The 14,153-nt window shown below is 33.5% G+C and overlaps 1 protein-coding gene across 3 annotated transcripts in view; it reads right to left on the reverse strand.

Moving 5' to 3' along the window:
- Positions 1-14,098, reverse strand: part of LOC126818221 (structural maintenance of chromosomes protein 5) — a 35,408-nt gene extending 21,310 nt beyond the window's left edge. For 2 of the 3 annotated variants that reach the window (XM_050545505.1, XM_050545504.1), the window contains exons 1-11: positions 13,890-14,097; positions 9,972-10,166; positions 9,453-9,552; positions 5,757-5,882; positions 3,878-4,090; positions 2,767-2,928; positions 2,440-2,511; positions 2,180-2,241; positions 1,673-1,748; positions 1,156-1,273; positions 215-369 (exon numbers count right to left, since the gene is read on the reverse strand). In XM_050545505.1, coding sequence (XP_050401462.1) covers positions 215-369; positions 1,156-1,273; positions 1,673-1,748; positions 2,180-2,241; positions 2,440-2,511; positions 2,767-2,928; positions 3,878-4,090; positions 5,757-5,882; positions 9,453-9,552; positions 9,972-10,166; positions 13,890-13,978 — 1,368 coding nt within the window. In that variant the 5' untranslated portion in view covers positions 13,979-14,097. Of the gene's footprint in view, positions 1-214; positions 370-1,155; positions 1,274-1,672; positions 1,749-2,179; positions 2,242-2,439; positions 2,512-2,766; positions 2,929-3,877; positions 4,091-5,756; positions 5,883-9,452; positions 9,553-9,971; positions 10,167-13,889 lie in introns of all 3 variants that reach the window. The other variant, XM_056100397.1, reaches the window with a different exon arrangement.
- Positions 14,099-14,153: the final 55 nt, after the last annotated feature.

The raw sequence follows: 14,153 nt of genomic DNA on the forward strand, positions 1-14,153 counted from the left end.
GACTTGCTTGTCGATGTGCGGGCGGGCGTTACATATAAATTTGTTTTCATCAAGACTAATAAATAGACTGCACGCGCAACCAATTTTGCGTGCGGGCGGTGCCCGAGAAACAAGTTATTTTATTTGTGTTGCCTAAAACACCAAAAGTGACTCTTTATAGATATCAACATTAATGTTGAAATAAAAATTAAAGGACATTTTTAATAAGACTTACACAAAGCATCATTGGTTCACATATGGCTCCTTTAAACTGATCTATATTTTGTCGTAACCAAATGACAGCATCATATGTATCTTTATGTTTCCTACGCACTAATTCTAACCGGTGATTACTTATATCTTGTATTCTTCTTAATGCCGTCTGCATATCTACAATTATACAAATTAATAAATATCAAAAATGAAATGAAATGAAATAGGGTTTTACATCTGACTGGGCTAATGAAGACGAGCCTACGCCATACGGTTTGCTAAGTGGGAAATTTTTCATGGACAACGGCACTACAGCCTACTACTCTTACATCAAATTCCGGAACCATGCCAGAAAATCCTGATGAATTTTCTCGGCCAATGCAGGGATCAACCACTGGAACTCCAGATTAGCGAGCCAATGTCTAACTCACTGAGATACCTAATAAATATGAAACATGGTCACTGACACATATTCCCACGAGAAGCTAATTCCTCTCAGCTATTCGTTATGGGCCTGCCTCTAAGGTGCTAACAAAATATTGTAACAAAGTGGAATAACTCTGGAAGTTATGTAGAAATCGTTGAATATCAATAGGGTTCTTCAAATATAAATTTCAGAAAGACAGATTAATATCTAATTGCAGTCAATATAGCTTGAATAAGATTTTATAAAGGGGTATATTGAAACCATTTAAAACTTTATGTTTATTTGTTTAAATGTGATAAGACAATCCATGTGAATTTTAAAGATCGATATGGACTACTGTAGCATATTTTGTGCAACAAGAAATGTGATGAATGGATGGGAATATACCACAATAAATTGTGGGCATCTAAAAAGTATATTTAACACAAAATTAGAAGAAGAGTAGGTGTCAAATATTGCTGTTACCCAAATTTGTGTGACTACGAAACCATATTTAATTGTTCAATTAAATATTAAATCTAACAGTAACTATTTACCTGCTATTTCTCTTTTCTTGTTACTGATCTCCATTTTAAGACTTTCTCCTCTTTGTGTTATATTACTCAACTCTGTTCCAGCATTTCTCATTTCTAGATTAATTTTCTCTATAGCAGGCTACAAACACAGATGAAAACTAATACACCTACCAGAAGCAATGCCAGTTCAAAAATCAATGTCATCAAATCTTGCAGTGCACTTTTCAAAAAATTCAAATAACTTTTTGAAATATTCCATCAAGAACTTTATTCCGTATCTTGTTCATACGGTTTAAAAATTAAAATGTTAAAAGGATAGAAATCTTCTCGAATGTGTAGGAACATTTCGGGGCGGTAACTACACAATTTATGACCAAAATGATCAAGATTCCATAATAACTGAATTTTGACAGGGTTCCACTTTATCCCCTACTGAATAAAAAATTCTGAACTGTAGAATTGAAGCACATCAGATTTCAACCCTGTTCCTGAGAAAAGCCAAATATTCACAAATTTAAAAAAATAGTTGTACATATACCTGAACATCTTCAGAAGTATCTAACTCTGATAATTCTTTCTCCAACACCTGTAATTGTTTCTTTAATCCAACTAACCTGTAAACATAAACAAAGAACTGATTTTATTGAAACCAAGATATATATACCACTACATCGCTATACTGATTGCAACATTAAAAGTTACCTCAAGTGTTCAAATTAGATTGTGATGAAATGTAATGAATTTATATTGCGCCTAATCTCCATCATCAATTATATGAGACAAATTTGGCAATCAAGGGCTGAGATTTGAAAAGATTTATTGTGCAGTAGACAATTTTGTGGGTTTCAATGAGTCTAACAAATTCTTGGGCAAAACACCCCAATACCCTAAGAATATCTGTTCTTGGATATTCTATATAGAGTGAATTTCCAGAATTTTACTCAAAATAGTTATAATTCTGTTCTCAGAGAAAGTGAGAATGCCTCTTTACAACAATGTAAACAACAATGATGATTATAAACAAGTGAAAAAGTAATTCTCTTACTTCTTCTTTCTTGCCTCTTCTTGTTCTTGTTTAAATTTTAAGTCTTTCTGTATATCTGTAATCTACAAGTAGGTATAAACATAATAATATTACTAAAAATACATTGACTTACCACAAAACATTGTCCATACTCAATAATTCAAAACTGGAAATTGAAGATTTTTTGAGACTAGTGATGACATTTCAGACTTTAAAGATATTTCTTCAGTTTCGCATAATGCTGCATGTCATTTTATCTAGAAAAATATAACAAGTCAAACCTTATCCGTCCAACTTTCTAATTCTTCACTGGATGATCTTACTTTATCTGCATATTCTTTAATTGTGGTTGACTGGAAAATAAAACAAATATAGTATAAAAATGTTGTAGTACTTTGAGGCAAGGATAAAATAATGTTTACTTTTCACTAAAAAAGGTACTATCTTTCACAATTAGCAGTGACATGTGTCGTGCAGCAGACAGGTTATTTTGATTTTCTTGAACACCAGATACTATGTCTCCTTCACTATGGGAAGTTCATATAGCTAACATTTCTTGTTGTAGCTTTGTATTAGAGTTTTGAGATTCAATGTCAACCAAATACTACCTTTTGTTTCATTTCAACTTCGAAAGATTCTTTCCGTGCCTTGGTTGAATTAAGTTTTTTCTCAAGAGGAGCAAAAGTGGCCCTGGCTTTCTTCACTTCCGTTTCTTTCTCAGTGAGTTTATCTTTTTCTGCTATGTATCTTTTTCTTGTTTCTTGATATTCCTAAATAATCAAATATATCACATCCGACATCATTATAACACTGTTTACATGAACAATCAAATAAAGTAAACACTTTGATAGTCAATTATTCTAAAACACTGCCTTTGATTCTACGTCTTGTTTGTTTTGCTCGTTGATGGCATCTTCTCGAGAAATAATACTTAGTTAATATTGTTGTTTGCCATAATATAGAAATTTATAGAGTATATACTTGAATGCTACTTTGTGAAGTCACCTCTAGTATTATTTTGCTTGTGGTATAAACAGTAGTCTGCCATTTTATAATAGCGTTATTGTCAATAACCGATTAAATTGAAATTACGTTGATACAAGAAATGCCCATTGTGTGACATGAATGAAATGCAATATGGTTAGGAGAGACAAAATATATTCAGCTAATTAGACTTAGTGCCCAAAATGCTTGTCGACTTCGATATCAGTAAATCGTCGACGATCATTCTCAATTATTTTAATTCATTATTCCTTTGAATACTCTTAGAGTAATAGAAAGAACAGTAATTCATTAGATTGATCTATCTATCAAAAAATATATAATAATACTATTTAGAACATATAAAAAAAAATTGTTCTGTTTCTCAGATAATGCCACATCACTTTAACAGGGTCACATGAGCTATTCTTATTTAAAACCATCCTACTTCCCTACTGCAGGCTCATATTTTAAGTTCTTTTTTTGTGTGGATGATAGAGAAATGAGAAAGATAAAACCTGTGCTTTCAACCATAGACTGAGATGACAATTAGTAACTGCTTGTAAATAACCTTTAAAATAGTGTATACAGTAAATTCCATAGTAATGATGTAAATGAATTTACATGATCCATTGATAAAATAAAATCACAAAAGTAAAAACATCCCACCCACACCAGATTATTATGAAGGAATGTATTAGAAACAAAATAGTATTTTGGGCATGGCCTTATACATACCAGCCACGGTTTCTTTTGTTTTAGTAAGTTTATTCTCTTAAGATGAGTTTGTCTTTCGTCAAAGTTTTTCACATCTTGTTCCAGGCGAGCATTTTTCTGTTTATCTTGTTCAAGTCGATCTTTCAACGTCGTAAACTCAGATTCTAGAGTTCTAGCTTGCTTTCTGGCATCCTTTAATTTCTGGTGATTTTCATATAACTCCATTCCTCCTACCTGCAAGCCATAATAAACCAGTTCAAACCAATAAGATACACAGTCACTTGACTTAATGTAAAATAAGGGAGCAATGTAATAAATGTCCGTGAACACTAAGGATTACTTGTCAACAACATCCTGGACTCACAAACTTTTAGTCACCAACATTTCATCATGCAAAAGAATTTTGCATCACTGGTATCTACATATAGGTAGCTTTTTATTTTATATTTCATGCATACAATGATTATCATCTATACAAAAGTACAGTGGACTCTGTCACATCCGATGTCTGATCACTCTGGATTGCTGTGACATCCAACATGATTTTCATGTCCCGATTTATTTCCTTATTACTTCAGCCAAAAAATCGCTGGTAAATCTGGATTCTGTATGTTCCAGATTACGACATCAATCAGCCGTCCCGTCACATATCTTCCATTGAATCGACACCGTATAATCTGTACTTCAAACGGTTGGTGTGAAGCATCCAATTATCGGTGAGATTAAAACTCATCGGGTGTGAAGCCAGAAAAGATTAACAAGCAATCACCAATCAATTATCGGTGAGATCTGGTCTGTGTTGATTACTTTGATAATGTTATAAATTCTTTGTTGATTATTTTACAATTTATAATCTCTTGTAAGAGTGCGCTTGGTATTTGATTTTAGTTACTCATGTCAAATACCGCAACATTATATAAAAATTGCCGCGATTGAAGAATCATTATACATTATTGTATTCAAAATGTCTGAACGTCCTGCAAAGCGTGCCCGAACAGATTTGACATTAGATGTAAAGCAGCAACTTATAGCAGATTTCGAGAAAGTTCCACGACCTGCGCAGAAGGAATTAGCCGTTAAACTTACATTATGCAAGAGCTAAATCTGCCTATTGCAGGTCTTTCTGTAGGCCTGAAATGTTATCTAAATTATTAATTAGACATTAATTAACCTATCCAGACCATAATCAACTCTAGATGGCATCGCTAGCCTGCGATCTTTAGTGGATTGTGAGCCGATTTACTGCATAACTTTCCTTCTTGATTAAAAGATTAAATAGATAATCGAGACTATGCTGTTTATCGTACTGACTTTAGTAATGATGACCGTGGCTAGGCAGAAATTTCATTCGTTTAGTTTTCGGTTCATAGTGGATCAATTTGAATGAAATTTTCAGCAAATTGCCTTTACGTTATCTAGTTTTTAACTATTATAGTGAGAACTGCCAACTCGTTATCGAATCTCCCATAATGTATCTTTAAGAATTCAATTGGCCTAGCTACAGTGTCAGACATATTAAAGCGTAAAGATGAATTTAAACAGAAGTTTGCCGATAATTTAAACTGCAGTAAGAAACGATTGTTATTGTTAATTATTTAATGTTATAAAATTTTGAAAGTACAGAAAGGTTTATCATTTTTAAAGGGAATAGCATTCTGGTGATTCGAAGCTACAATATAAAAATACTTCCGGTTTTCGAAGTTACAGTATTTCTGGTTTTGGAGAAAGCTCGGTATTCCGACACACTGTGTGATCCGAAATACAAATCTGACATATTATCAAAGTGTATCATATGCTGCAGGCCTATGATTATTTGTTGGCGATGGAAAATCCCAATCAATAATCCTTGGTTTGGACAGCCCTTTAGTATTAACAGGATAAGTAATCTTTATATACTCACTGCTTTCTCTGTATTTTCTAACATTTCTTGTTGAGTCATTTTAGCAAAATCAGCAACTTTCTCTTGAGGTAAAAACTGACAGAGATTACCAACTTGTATACTTAACCTAGATACTGTCTCCTCAACCTTTAAATATACAACATCAATTTATTTCATTTGTAAACATTATGTGTGGCCCTTTTTAATGGGCTGGAATAGGCTTATACGTCCAACACCCCAATAGTCTCACTGGTTTTCTGATTCTATGAATACTGCATGTTGTCCAGCACTGATAAAGAAATGTTATAAAAATACAATATTGTGAGATTGGAATCTCTAATATGATGATATGAATATTTAGCATCCTGTGGACAAAATAAACAGGATATCCAAAAGTAGCCAGCTCCACCTGTTTTTAATCTAATTGATTATCTACCATTGATATTTCAATTTATTTGTTAAATGTAAAGGCTGCGGTCAATTAATTGTTTGTTTCCCATGACCTGTGTTTGTGAAATATACATTCTACATGAGGTAATTATTAATTATTGCGATGGAATTTAAAATTTTTGAGTTTATTGATGTTTCTATTTCAGCAAATAACTAATGTCAGTTACTTGGTAATTGAAACCCCAACGGTAACCGGTGTCCATGATTTATTCACATTTTATACATTTTTATAGATTAAAATATCTGTTACACATAATAGCCGTGCATCGGAAGACTTGATCATAATGACAGGTCTAAATTATTAGTGATATGCTTCTAAGTTAACCGTTCGTTAATTCATTCATTCTTGGCATTTCATTTCTTCATGATCTTTCCCTACTTTGACAGGTTACGAAATGACCTGTTCCAATCAGGTTGATGGTTTGTTCTGACATAAATATTTAATTTAAAAGCATACCTTTGGATTTTAAGATAGAACAGATTATAAACATGTCAGTCCAACAAAGAATTTATTACACACGTTCTTTTCTCTAACATTGAAGAAAACAGTACCAATAACCAGTATGTTAATTGTCTTCAACTTTGACCCAATCGGCACATGGCATCATGATAATATAAATACTTTTATAATTTTGTCTTTCTTCATCAGATATTCACATTTATTAGTATCTTTGTGTCCTTTTGAGACTGTGTTTATACTTATAGAGTGTCGTGGTTAATAAAATACTGTGAAGTAGTGTCAATCAGTCGAGGCTATCTCATTGTTGCAGTTTTGGAACCGAATGTTTGTCAAAGAGCGCTAGTCACGTAAAATAAAATATGTTAGCAGGAATTTAAAGACATTTTATCTTCAGGGCTGCCGACAAGTAGTATTGCAGCGCAATTTGCGCTATATATTTGTCCGTTGATAATCAAAAATCAAAATCTAATGTTTTTGATTCGCAGTAACTGTGAATCATTAATATGCCTGTCATTTTGGATATTGACATGAAGATTTATCCACATTTTGAAGACTATAGGGCTTTATCAACACTTTCAACATGTATAAAATATCAAATAAAATTTTATAAACAAAACTGAATTCTCCGTGTGACATTTTCTTCTCGACTACCCAGATACAATTCATTATACTATATAATACAGGGAAATAACTCTATGAATAGGGACTTTTAAACCGGAAATATGGAATCAAGTAGTACCACTCATGTCAATTTCGAGTAAATATATCAGTATTCAATTTGAAAAAAATAAATCCAGTGTATCCCCCACGTATTGTAAATAAAATATAAAAAATAAATATGTGTAAACGTATTGTAAAATGAAAAATCAAAGTAAGAATTTTTGTAAAACATTATTGTTTATATCGAGTGTTGACTTAATCCAGATTATTCGTAAAATACCATCGAAAAAAAATAGTAACCAACGATAAAAAGCAGACGAAATTGTTTTCTAACGAAGAAATAAGAATTAAAATGAGTGGGGCCTTGGAAGCCACTGCCAAGAATTGGCTTCAGGCAAAAGACCTTACCAAAAGTATACATCACATTCCCAAACTGTCACAGCTACCTGTAGCAGTGTTAAACAAGCCAACAGTGAGGCTGATGTCCCCCACAGAAATCCCAAAATAAATAGATGACACATTTATCACATTTATTTATCGCACATTTTTTTTTTATCAAAAGTATCAAGCCATCAAACTGATTATCAACTATACACAAGTTTCATCACTATCAGATAGAATCAAAGTTATCTTGTCCTAAAGCATTTACCAATGAAATTGCTTAGCTCTCCTTAGCCTAAGCAGAAAATTCTCATCATCGAACTTAGTCAAGGTAATGATATAATTAACCTATACTCAAAGAGTTTCATCACTCTAACTTAAACATACATTATGCAAGAGCTAAATCTGTCTATTGCAGGTCTTTCTTTAGGCCTGAAATGTTATCTAAATTATTAATTAGACATTAATTAACCTATCAAGACCATAAGCAATTCAAGATGGCATAGCTAGCCTGCGAACTTTAGTGGATTGTGAGCCGATTTACTGCATAACTTTCCGTCACGATTTAACGATTAAATGGATAATTGAGACTATGCTGTTTATCGTACTGACTTTAGTAATGATGATCAAGGCTAGGCGGAAATTCAATCGCTTTGCTCGGTGCATAGTGGATCAATTTGAATGACATTTTCAGCAAATTGCCTTTACATTATCTAGTTTTCAACTATTATAGTGAGAACTGCCAACTCGTTATTGAATCTCCAATAATGTATCTTTAATTATAACCAAAGTTATCATGCCCCAAACCATCAACCAATCAGATTGCTTATCTCTGCTTACCGTAAACAGACAATGTTTATCATCGAACTAGATCAAGGCATTCACCTAATGAACGCCTACACCAAGTTTGAACATTCTACCTCCATTATTAGAAGGAGAGTTACTGTGTTCCAAAGTCTCGGCCAATCAAATTGCTTATCGCTCTACTTACCCTGAGCAGAAAGTGCTCATTATCGGACTTAGTCAAGGTATTGATGTAATGAAACTATACACCAAGTTTCATAACTCTCACTTAATTAGAACTAAAGTTATCGTGTCCCAAAGCATTAACCAATCAAATTGCTTATCTCTGCTTACCCTAAGCAGAAAATGCTCATCTTCGAACTCCATCAAGGCATTGACCTAATAAACACCTACACCAAGTTTGAACATTTTACCTCAATTAGAAGGAGAGTTATTGTGTCCAAAAAAGTGTGACGGACAGACCGACGGACGATTGGACAGACGGACGGACGGACAGACGGACGAACGAACCCCTTTTAATAGTCCCCTGCTTTCTTCGAAAGGCGGGGGACAAAAAATCTTAAGAATGAAATCTAATCATTTGTTCTGAATTAAAATTAAAGTAATATCTTGTTATTTAGGTGTTTTATGTTTGAACTGAAAAACAGCTAATCAATTTTTAAATTTGCTAATCAAATTTGGCAAAATTGGACTTTTTGATTAGCAGTGCTGCTAATCAACTGTGAAAAATTACTGACAGGCAGAGCCCTGTTTATCTTACCGTGTATTTTATTACAAATGACAAGTGCCTCATGAAGTATGTATGTCATCTTTGGTGAAAGAAAATGCTGCAGCAACCATTCCTTGGTTTGAATGGCAGATATTCGTATGATACGTATGACTACATATGGAATAAGCCTTGAAAACTTATATATTATCCAAATACATGTATATTGAAGAGAAAAACAATAAATTAATCTTACTGCTTTCTGTGTTGCTTGTCGTCCATTAACATTCCATGTTGATGTATTATTTTTATGGATTTCCCTTTTGATAACATAATTATCTCCTTTAGAATTAAATCTGAAACATAAAGATATCTTCAAGAACTATACAACCAAAGAAAAGTTCTATAATTCCCATTATTTCCCATGTTATCCATCTATAAACTGTTTATTACGCAAACCAAAAGTCAAATTGTTATAATATACACTCAGTTTTAACTAATTCCATTGAGAACATAGTTCTGTAAATGTATGTCAAAATATGAACTATAAATCAGCCAAAAGCCTTTAAATATTAAGATCTCAAAAACATTGAGTGTTAAAAAAAAATAAATAAAAAATTCTTAATTGTGTCTTTGAATGATCACTGTAGTAAGTAATCAATATAAATATGAAAAAAATCTGATAATAATTTTGTGGAAAAATAGACCAGAACAGAAAGACGATAATATAAAGTTTAACAATTATATTTAATTAGACATCTTTATAATAACTTACAATTCTAGTTCTATTTTTCCTTCAGAGTTGCCATATTTAATAAATTCAGAAAACTGAGAAGCTCTGCCTAGAAGTCCAGTTTTTCCAGCTAACCCTAAGCAAATAGCACACACAATAGTAGATTTTCCTGTACCATTCGGTCCAATAATTACATTAAGATTAGGTCCAGGATGAAATTCAACTGAATCATATGTCCTAGTAAAAAAAAAAGAAAATAAATTATGACAGTAAGACTCCTTTAATGAGTGTCATGAAGATCTTGAATAATGATGTGCATGTACATGTGCAATGGGTTGGGTAGCTAGATTCTTTTAAAGGGGTATACAAGAACATGTACTAACACTACTAACAGTCTAACGTCTAATTGTCTATGCTATAGACAGTATAGTATCGGGATACCTGACAGAATGTTCTGGAATTCAATTCTCTAAACCCTTTCAGCAAACACAAAGATTTTGTGACAAGGCATGCGCCAATCGAAAAGGATATCATATTTTGACCGACCAATAATGTATTCCATATTTTTCCCAAATAAGTGATCTACACTAGAATTTCCAGATGCAAAATTCATATGCCGAAAAATCAGTAAAAGGCTGAACATTGACTTATTGACAACTGTTTGAGTTAAAAACAACAAGTGCACTTGAGTGCATCTCTGAATTAGACTTATTTATTACAACCAGTAAACTAAAACTTTGTTTCTTATGCCAGTGAAGCCAGTGACGCCAGTGTCCTATACCAGGCACAGGATGCTACTAAAATTATGCTTATGCCAAAATTGTCTGGCATACCATAGAAGCATGCCACAGATCTGTGCTGGCAGTACCACATCACAGCTAAAAAGTTTTATTAAAAATTACATCAATATATGCAATTCTTAATGTTTCAGACTGAAAATCAAGTGTCACATGGCCAGAAAAACGTGATCTTTTCAAAATAAACGTCAATATTGAAGAACACTGCGTAATTTACACGCAGAAGATTTCCCAACGTTAGAATAATTAGATTATTGTATGTAGTAGTTTGTACACTACGTTATCAATTTATGTGCTTCACGTGGCATTTACACACCTCTACTGTACGTAGTCTACGTAGGTTTTTATATTTCCTCTTATTTCATTCATAATCTTTAAGTTCTTGGTAGTAAGCCTTCTACACGTAGCTATTCTGAGACACCCCCTATTTTGCCGTACTGGAACTTTGGAAGCAACAAAGCACATTTCATACAAGACTTTGGATTGGCCAGAACGCAATAAACTGTTTACATTCAGCCAATCAAATATTGGCTTTCGTAGTGATCGTTTGCTCTTTACTTCCTGTTGAAGTGAAAGATTGAAATGACTGTCGTCAACCATAGATATGCCGTCAACCTCTGTAGTCTTCATCAGACTAAATACAGTACGGTATCAATAAAATAAGGACGCTTAAAATAGGGTTGTTCAAAAACGATTTTACTTTTTTCTATTGATTATTTTGAGAGGCTTAAGTCACGCAGATGAAGAGGGCAAAAGCGCAAAATTTTGGTATGTCTGCGTATTTTTAGGCAACTCGAACTGGATCCACTGCAACCTCTGATGGCCAAACACCAAATTTCAACCATTTCGCTTATTTCTAGCCAAAACTATAGTAAATAAAATCTGTCAACTCGAAAGAGTCAAATGGTGGCTGGATCGACTTTTTTCAAGATTAAGGAATAGTGGCAATCAAGTCACACAAGTTAAATTAGTTACCAGCGGCTGCCAGGCAGGATACGCCCACATTTTCGAGAGATGGATAGAGAACAAGCTAAAAAGAAAGTGATTTTTTTCTACAATCAAGGGCCATAATTCAGAAAATTACTATTTGATATGCGCGAATATCGAAAGGAACCAAGATCTTTGGGTTATAAACTTACATTTCAAGTTTCAACAAAATCAGATAAAAATTGTGACCTCTATAGGGTCCACAACCTTGATATACCATACTTTTACGCTATTTGAAAATTAAGGGCGGCCATTTTGTCTGTCAGTTTTGGGCGATTTTCACGGAATTCGAACTCAGCCGTCCTTAGGGTGTAACGGTGATATAATAATACGTTTTTTTAAATCGGATAACAATTATGACCTCTATAGGGCCCACAAGCTAAAAACTTGATTTTTCGTACAATCAGGGGCCATAATTCAGGAAGTTACGTTCCGATATGCACGAATATCGAAAGGAACCGAGATCTTTGGGTTATAAGCATACATTTCAAGTTTCAACATGAAATCGGATAAAAATTGTGACCTCTCCAGTGGTCACAAGCTAAAAACATGATTTTTCGTACAATCAGGGGCCATAATCCATGAAGTTACAGTCCGATACATGCCAATATCGAAATTGACCGAGATCTTAGGGTGATAAACCTATATTTCAAGTTTCATTGAAATCGGATAAAAATTGTGACCTGTAGACTTCACAAACAATTGTGGACGGACGGACGGGACAGACGACTAAGGCTGTGCAAAAATATTGATATAATCGATAATCGGTAGAAGTTATTTAGCGATACGATAATCGATATTGAAATTCAAACATCGATTATCGGTATATTTACCTTCTGACGGCAAGTTACGGTCACTTTCACATGACTGAACTTGCCGTAGTCTGGCATTAGCAGACGAATGAATGAATACACAACGTCAACACAACTATTTCCCCCCTCTGCTTACAAACTGCCACACTTTAAATATATATTATTGTAAAAAAACTAAACTTTAAGATTAAATACATTATTTTAATATTTTCGTTGTTTTTGTTGTTATTACTAGTTGAAACTAAAATAGGTCACGCACTTTGTGAACAATGACAATCGAATGTGATATATAGTAAAATTAGAATTATCTCCCTTCTTTGTTCTTGGTTGATTTGTAGAGAAATCATCTGCTTTCACGATAAAACTAATTGTATTATTAATGATCAACTCCGCTTTTATTACTAAATCATGTCAGATACAGCCCATACAAAACACGTTTTTGACTTCCAGGGAAAATATCTATATCTCTCGTAATTTCGTGGAAGAATTCTACTTTGGTTTTCATCTAAATTAACCAATCATAAAAATTCTACTTTGAAAGCCCGTAATTATTTTTTTATTGTCCAATCAATAGACGCCTTCTATTTTATTTTATTCTATTAGTAGTAACACTGTGTGATCGCCAGTCACTTGCAAAGAGAAACCATGTATTGTCTTTGTATTTATCGGAGATAAAAAAAGTTTTTTTTCAACAATTCGGAATGTCAGGCAATCAAACCTCTGTCGATTCACTCAGATATGTTTTTTCTTCAATCTAGCCGTTTGATTTGCATAAACTCCCCACAAAACGGTATCATAGCCACTTGTTCCATTATTTTTATTTGTTGACGTTTGTCATTGAAGCCATGCGCGGACGTCACACAAAATCAATCCGCAGTGATTAGACCATTGAAACAAGGGCCAAAGATATTTTTAGTTTTTTTCTCCCTTTCCATTTCCCCCTTTTGCATGAAGTATACGAGTATGCTGTATGAAGTATATGAGACTTCAGAGTTTGGTTAGGTTTTTGTGTGATGTCAGCGCATGGCTTCAATGACAAATGTCAACGAACGAAAATAATGTAAATAATGGTAACAAGTGGCAATAATACCATTTTGTACGTTTGATTGCCTGACATTACGAATTGTTGAAAAAAACGAGCCGAAGCAAGAGCAGGTAAAATTGAGGCTTCAACAGGCATTGCATTCCTGTTCTTTTTTATTATATATTATTGTCTAGTTCGGTATGGTGTATATATCACGATTCTTCTTACGCAAAATCAGTTTCGAGACTGACCAAACTGTGACTGGATTGCAAATTCTGTTAATTCGGGATTGTGAATCTGAGAATCTGTCAGTGAGTGAGATCAGATAGACAAGACTTACAGAATATTTTCTAGTTTTATTCTCACAATAGAACCTTCAACGTAGTTTTTTCCCTTTTGACTACTTGATGTAGCGTTTGCTTTAGGCATGTTGGTGTTTCCAGTTTGCGTTTCCTTCAACGGGTCTGGCTTTTAATTCTTTTTCTTCAAGGAACGTTAAATTTCTGTTAACTCCGAGTTGGCTGAGGGATTTCCCGCTATTTTGTAGAAATCACGTGATATAATTATTTTTACTAAACGACGGACGTGTACTTGATACTGGGCT

The sequence above is a fragment of the Patella vulgata genome, chromosome 4 (genome assembly GCF_932274485.2).
Source record: "Patella vulgata chromosome 4, xgPatVulg1.2, whole genome shotgun sequence".
NCBI lineage: Eukaryota > Metazoa > Mollusca > Gastropoda > Patellidae > Patella > Patella vulgata.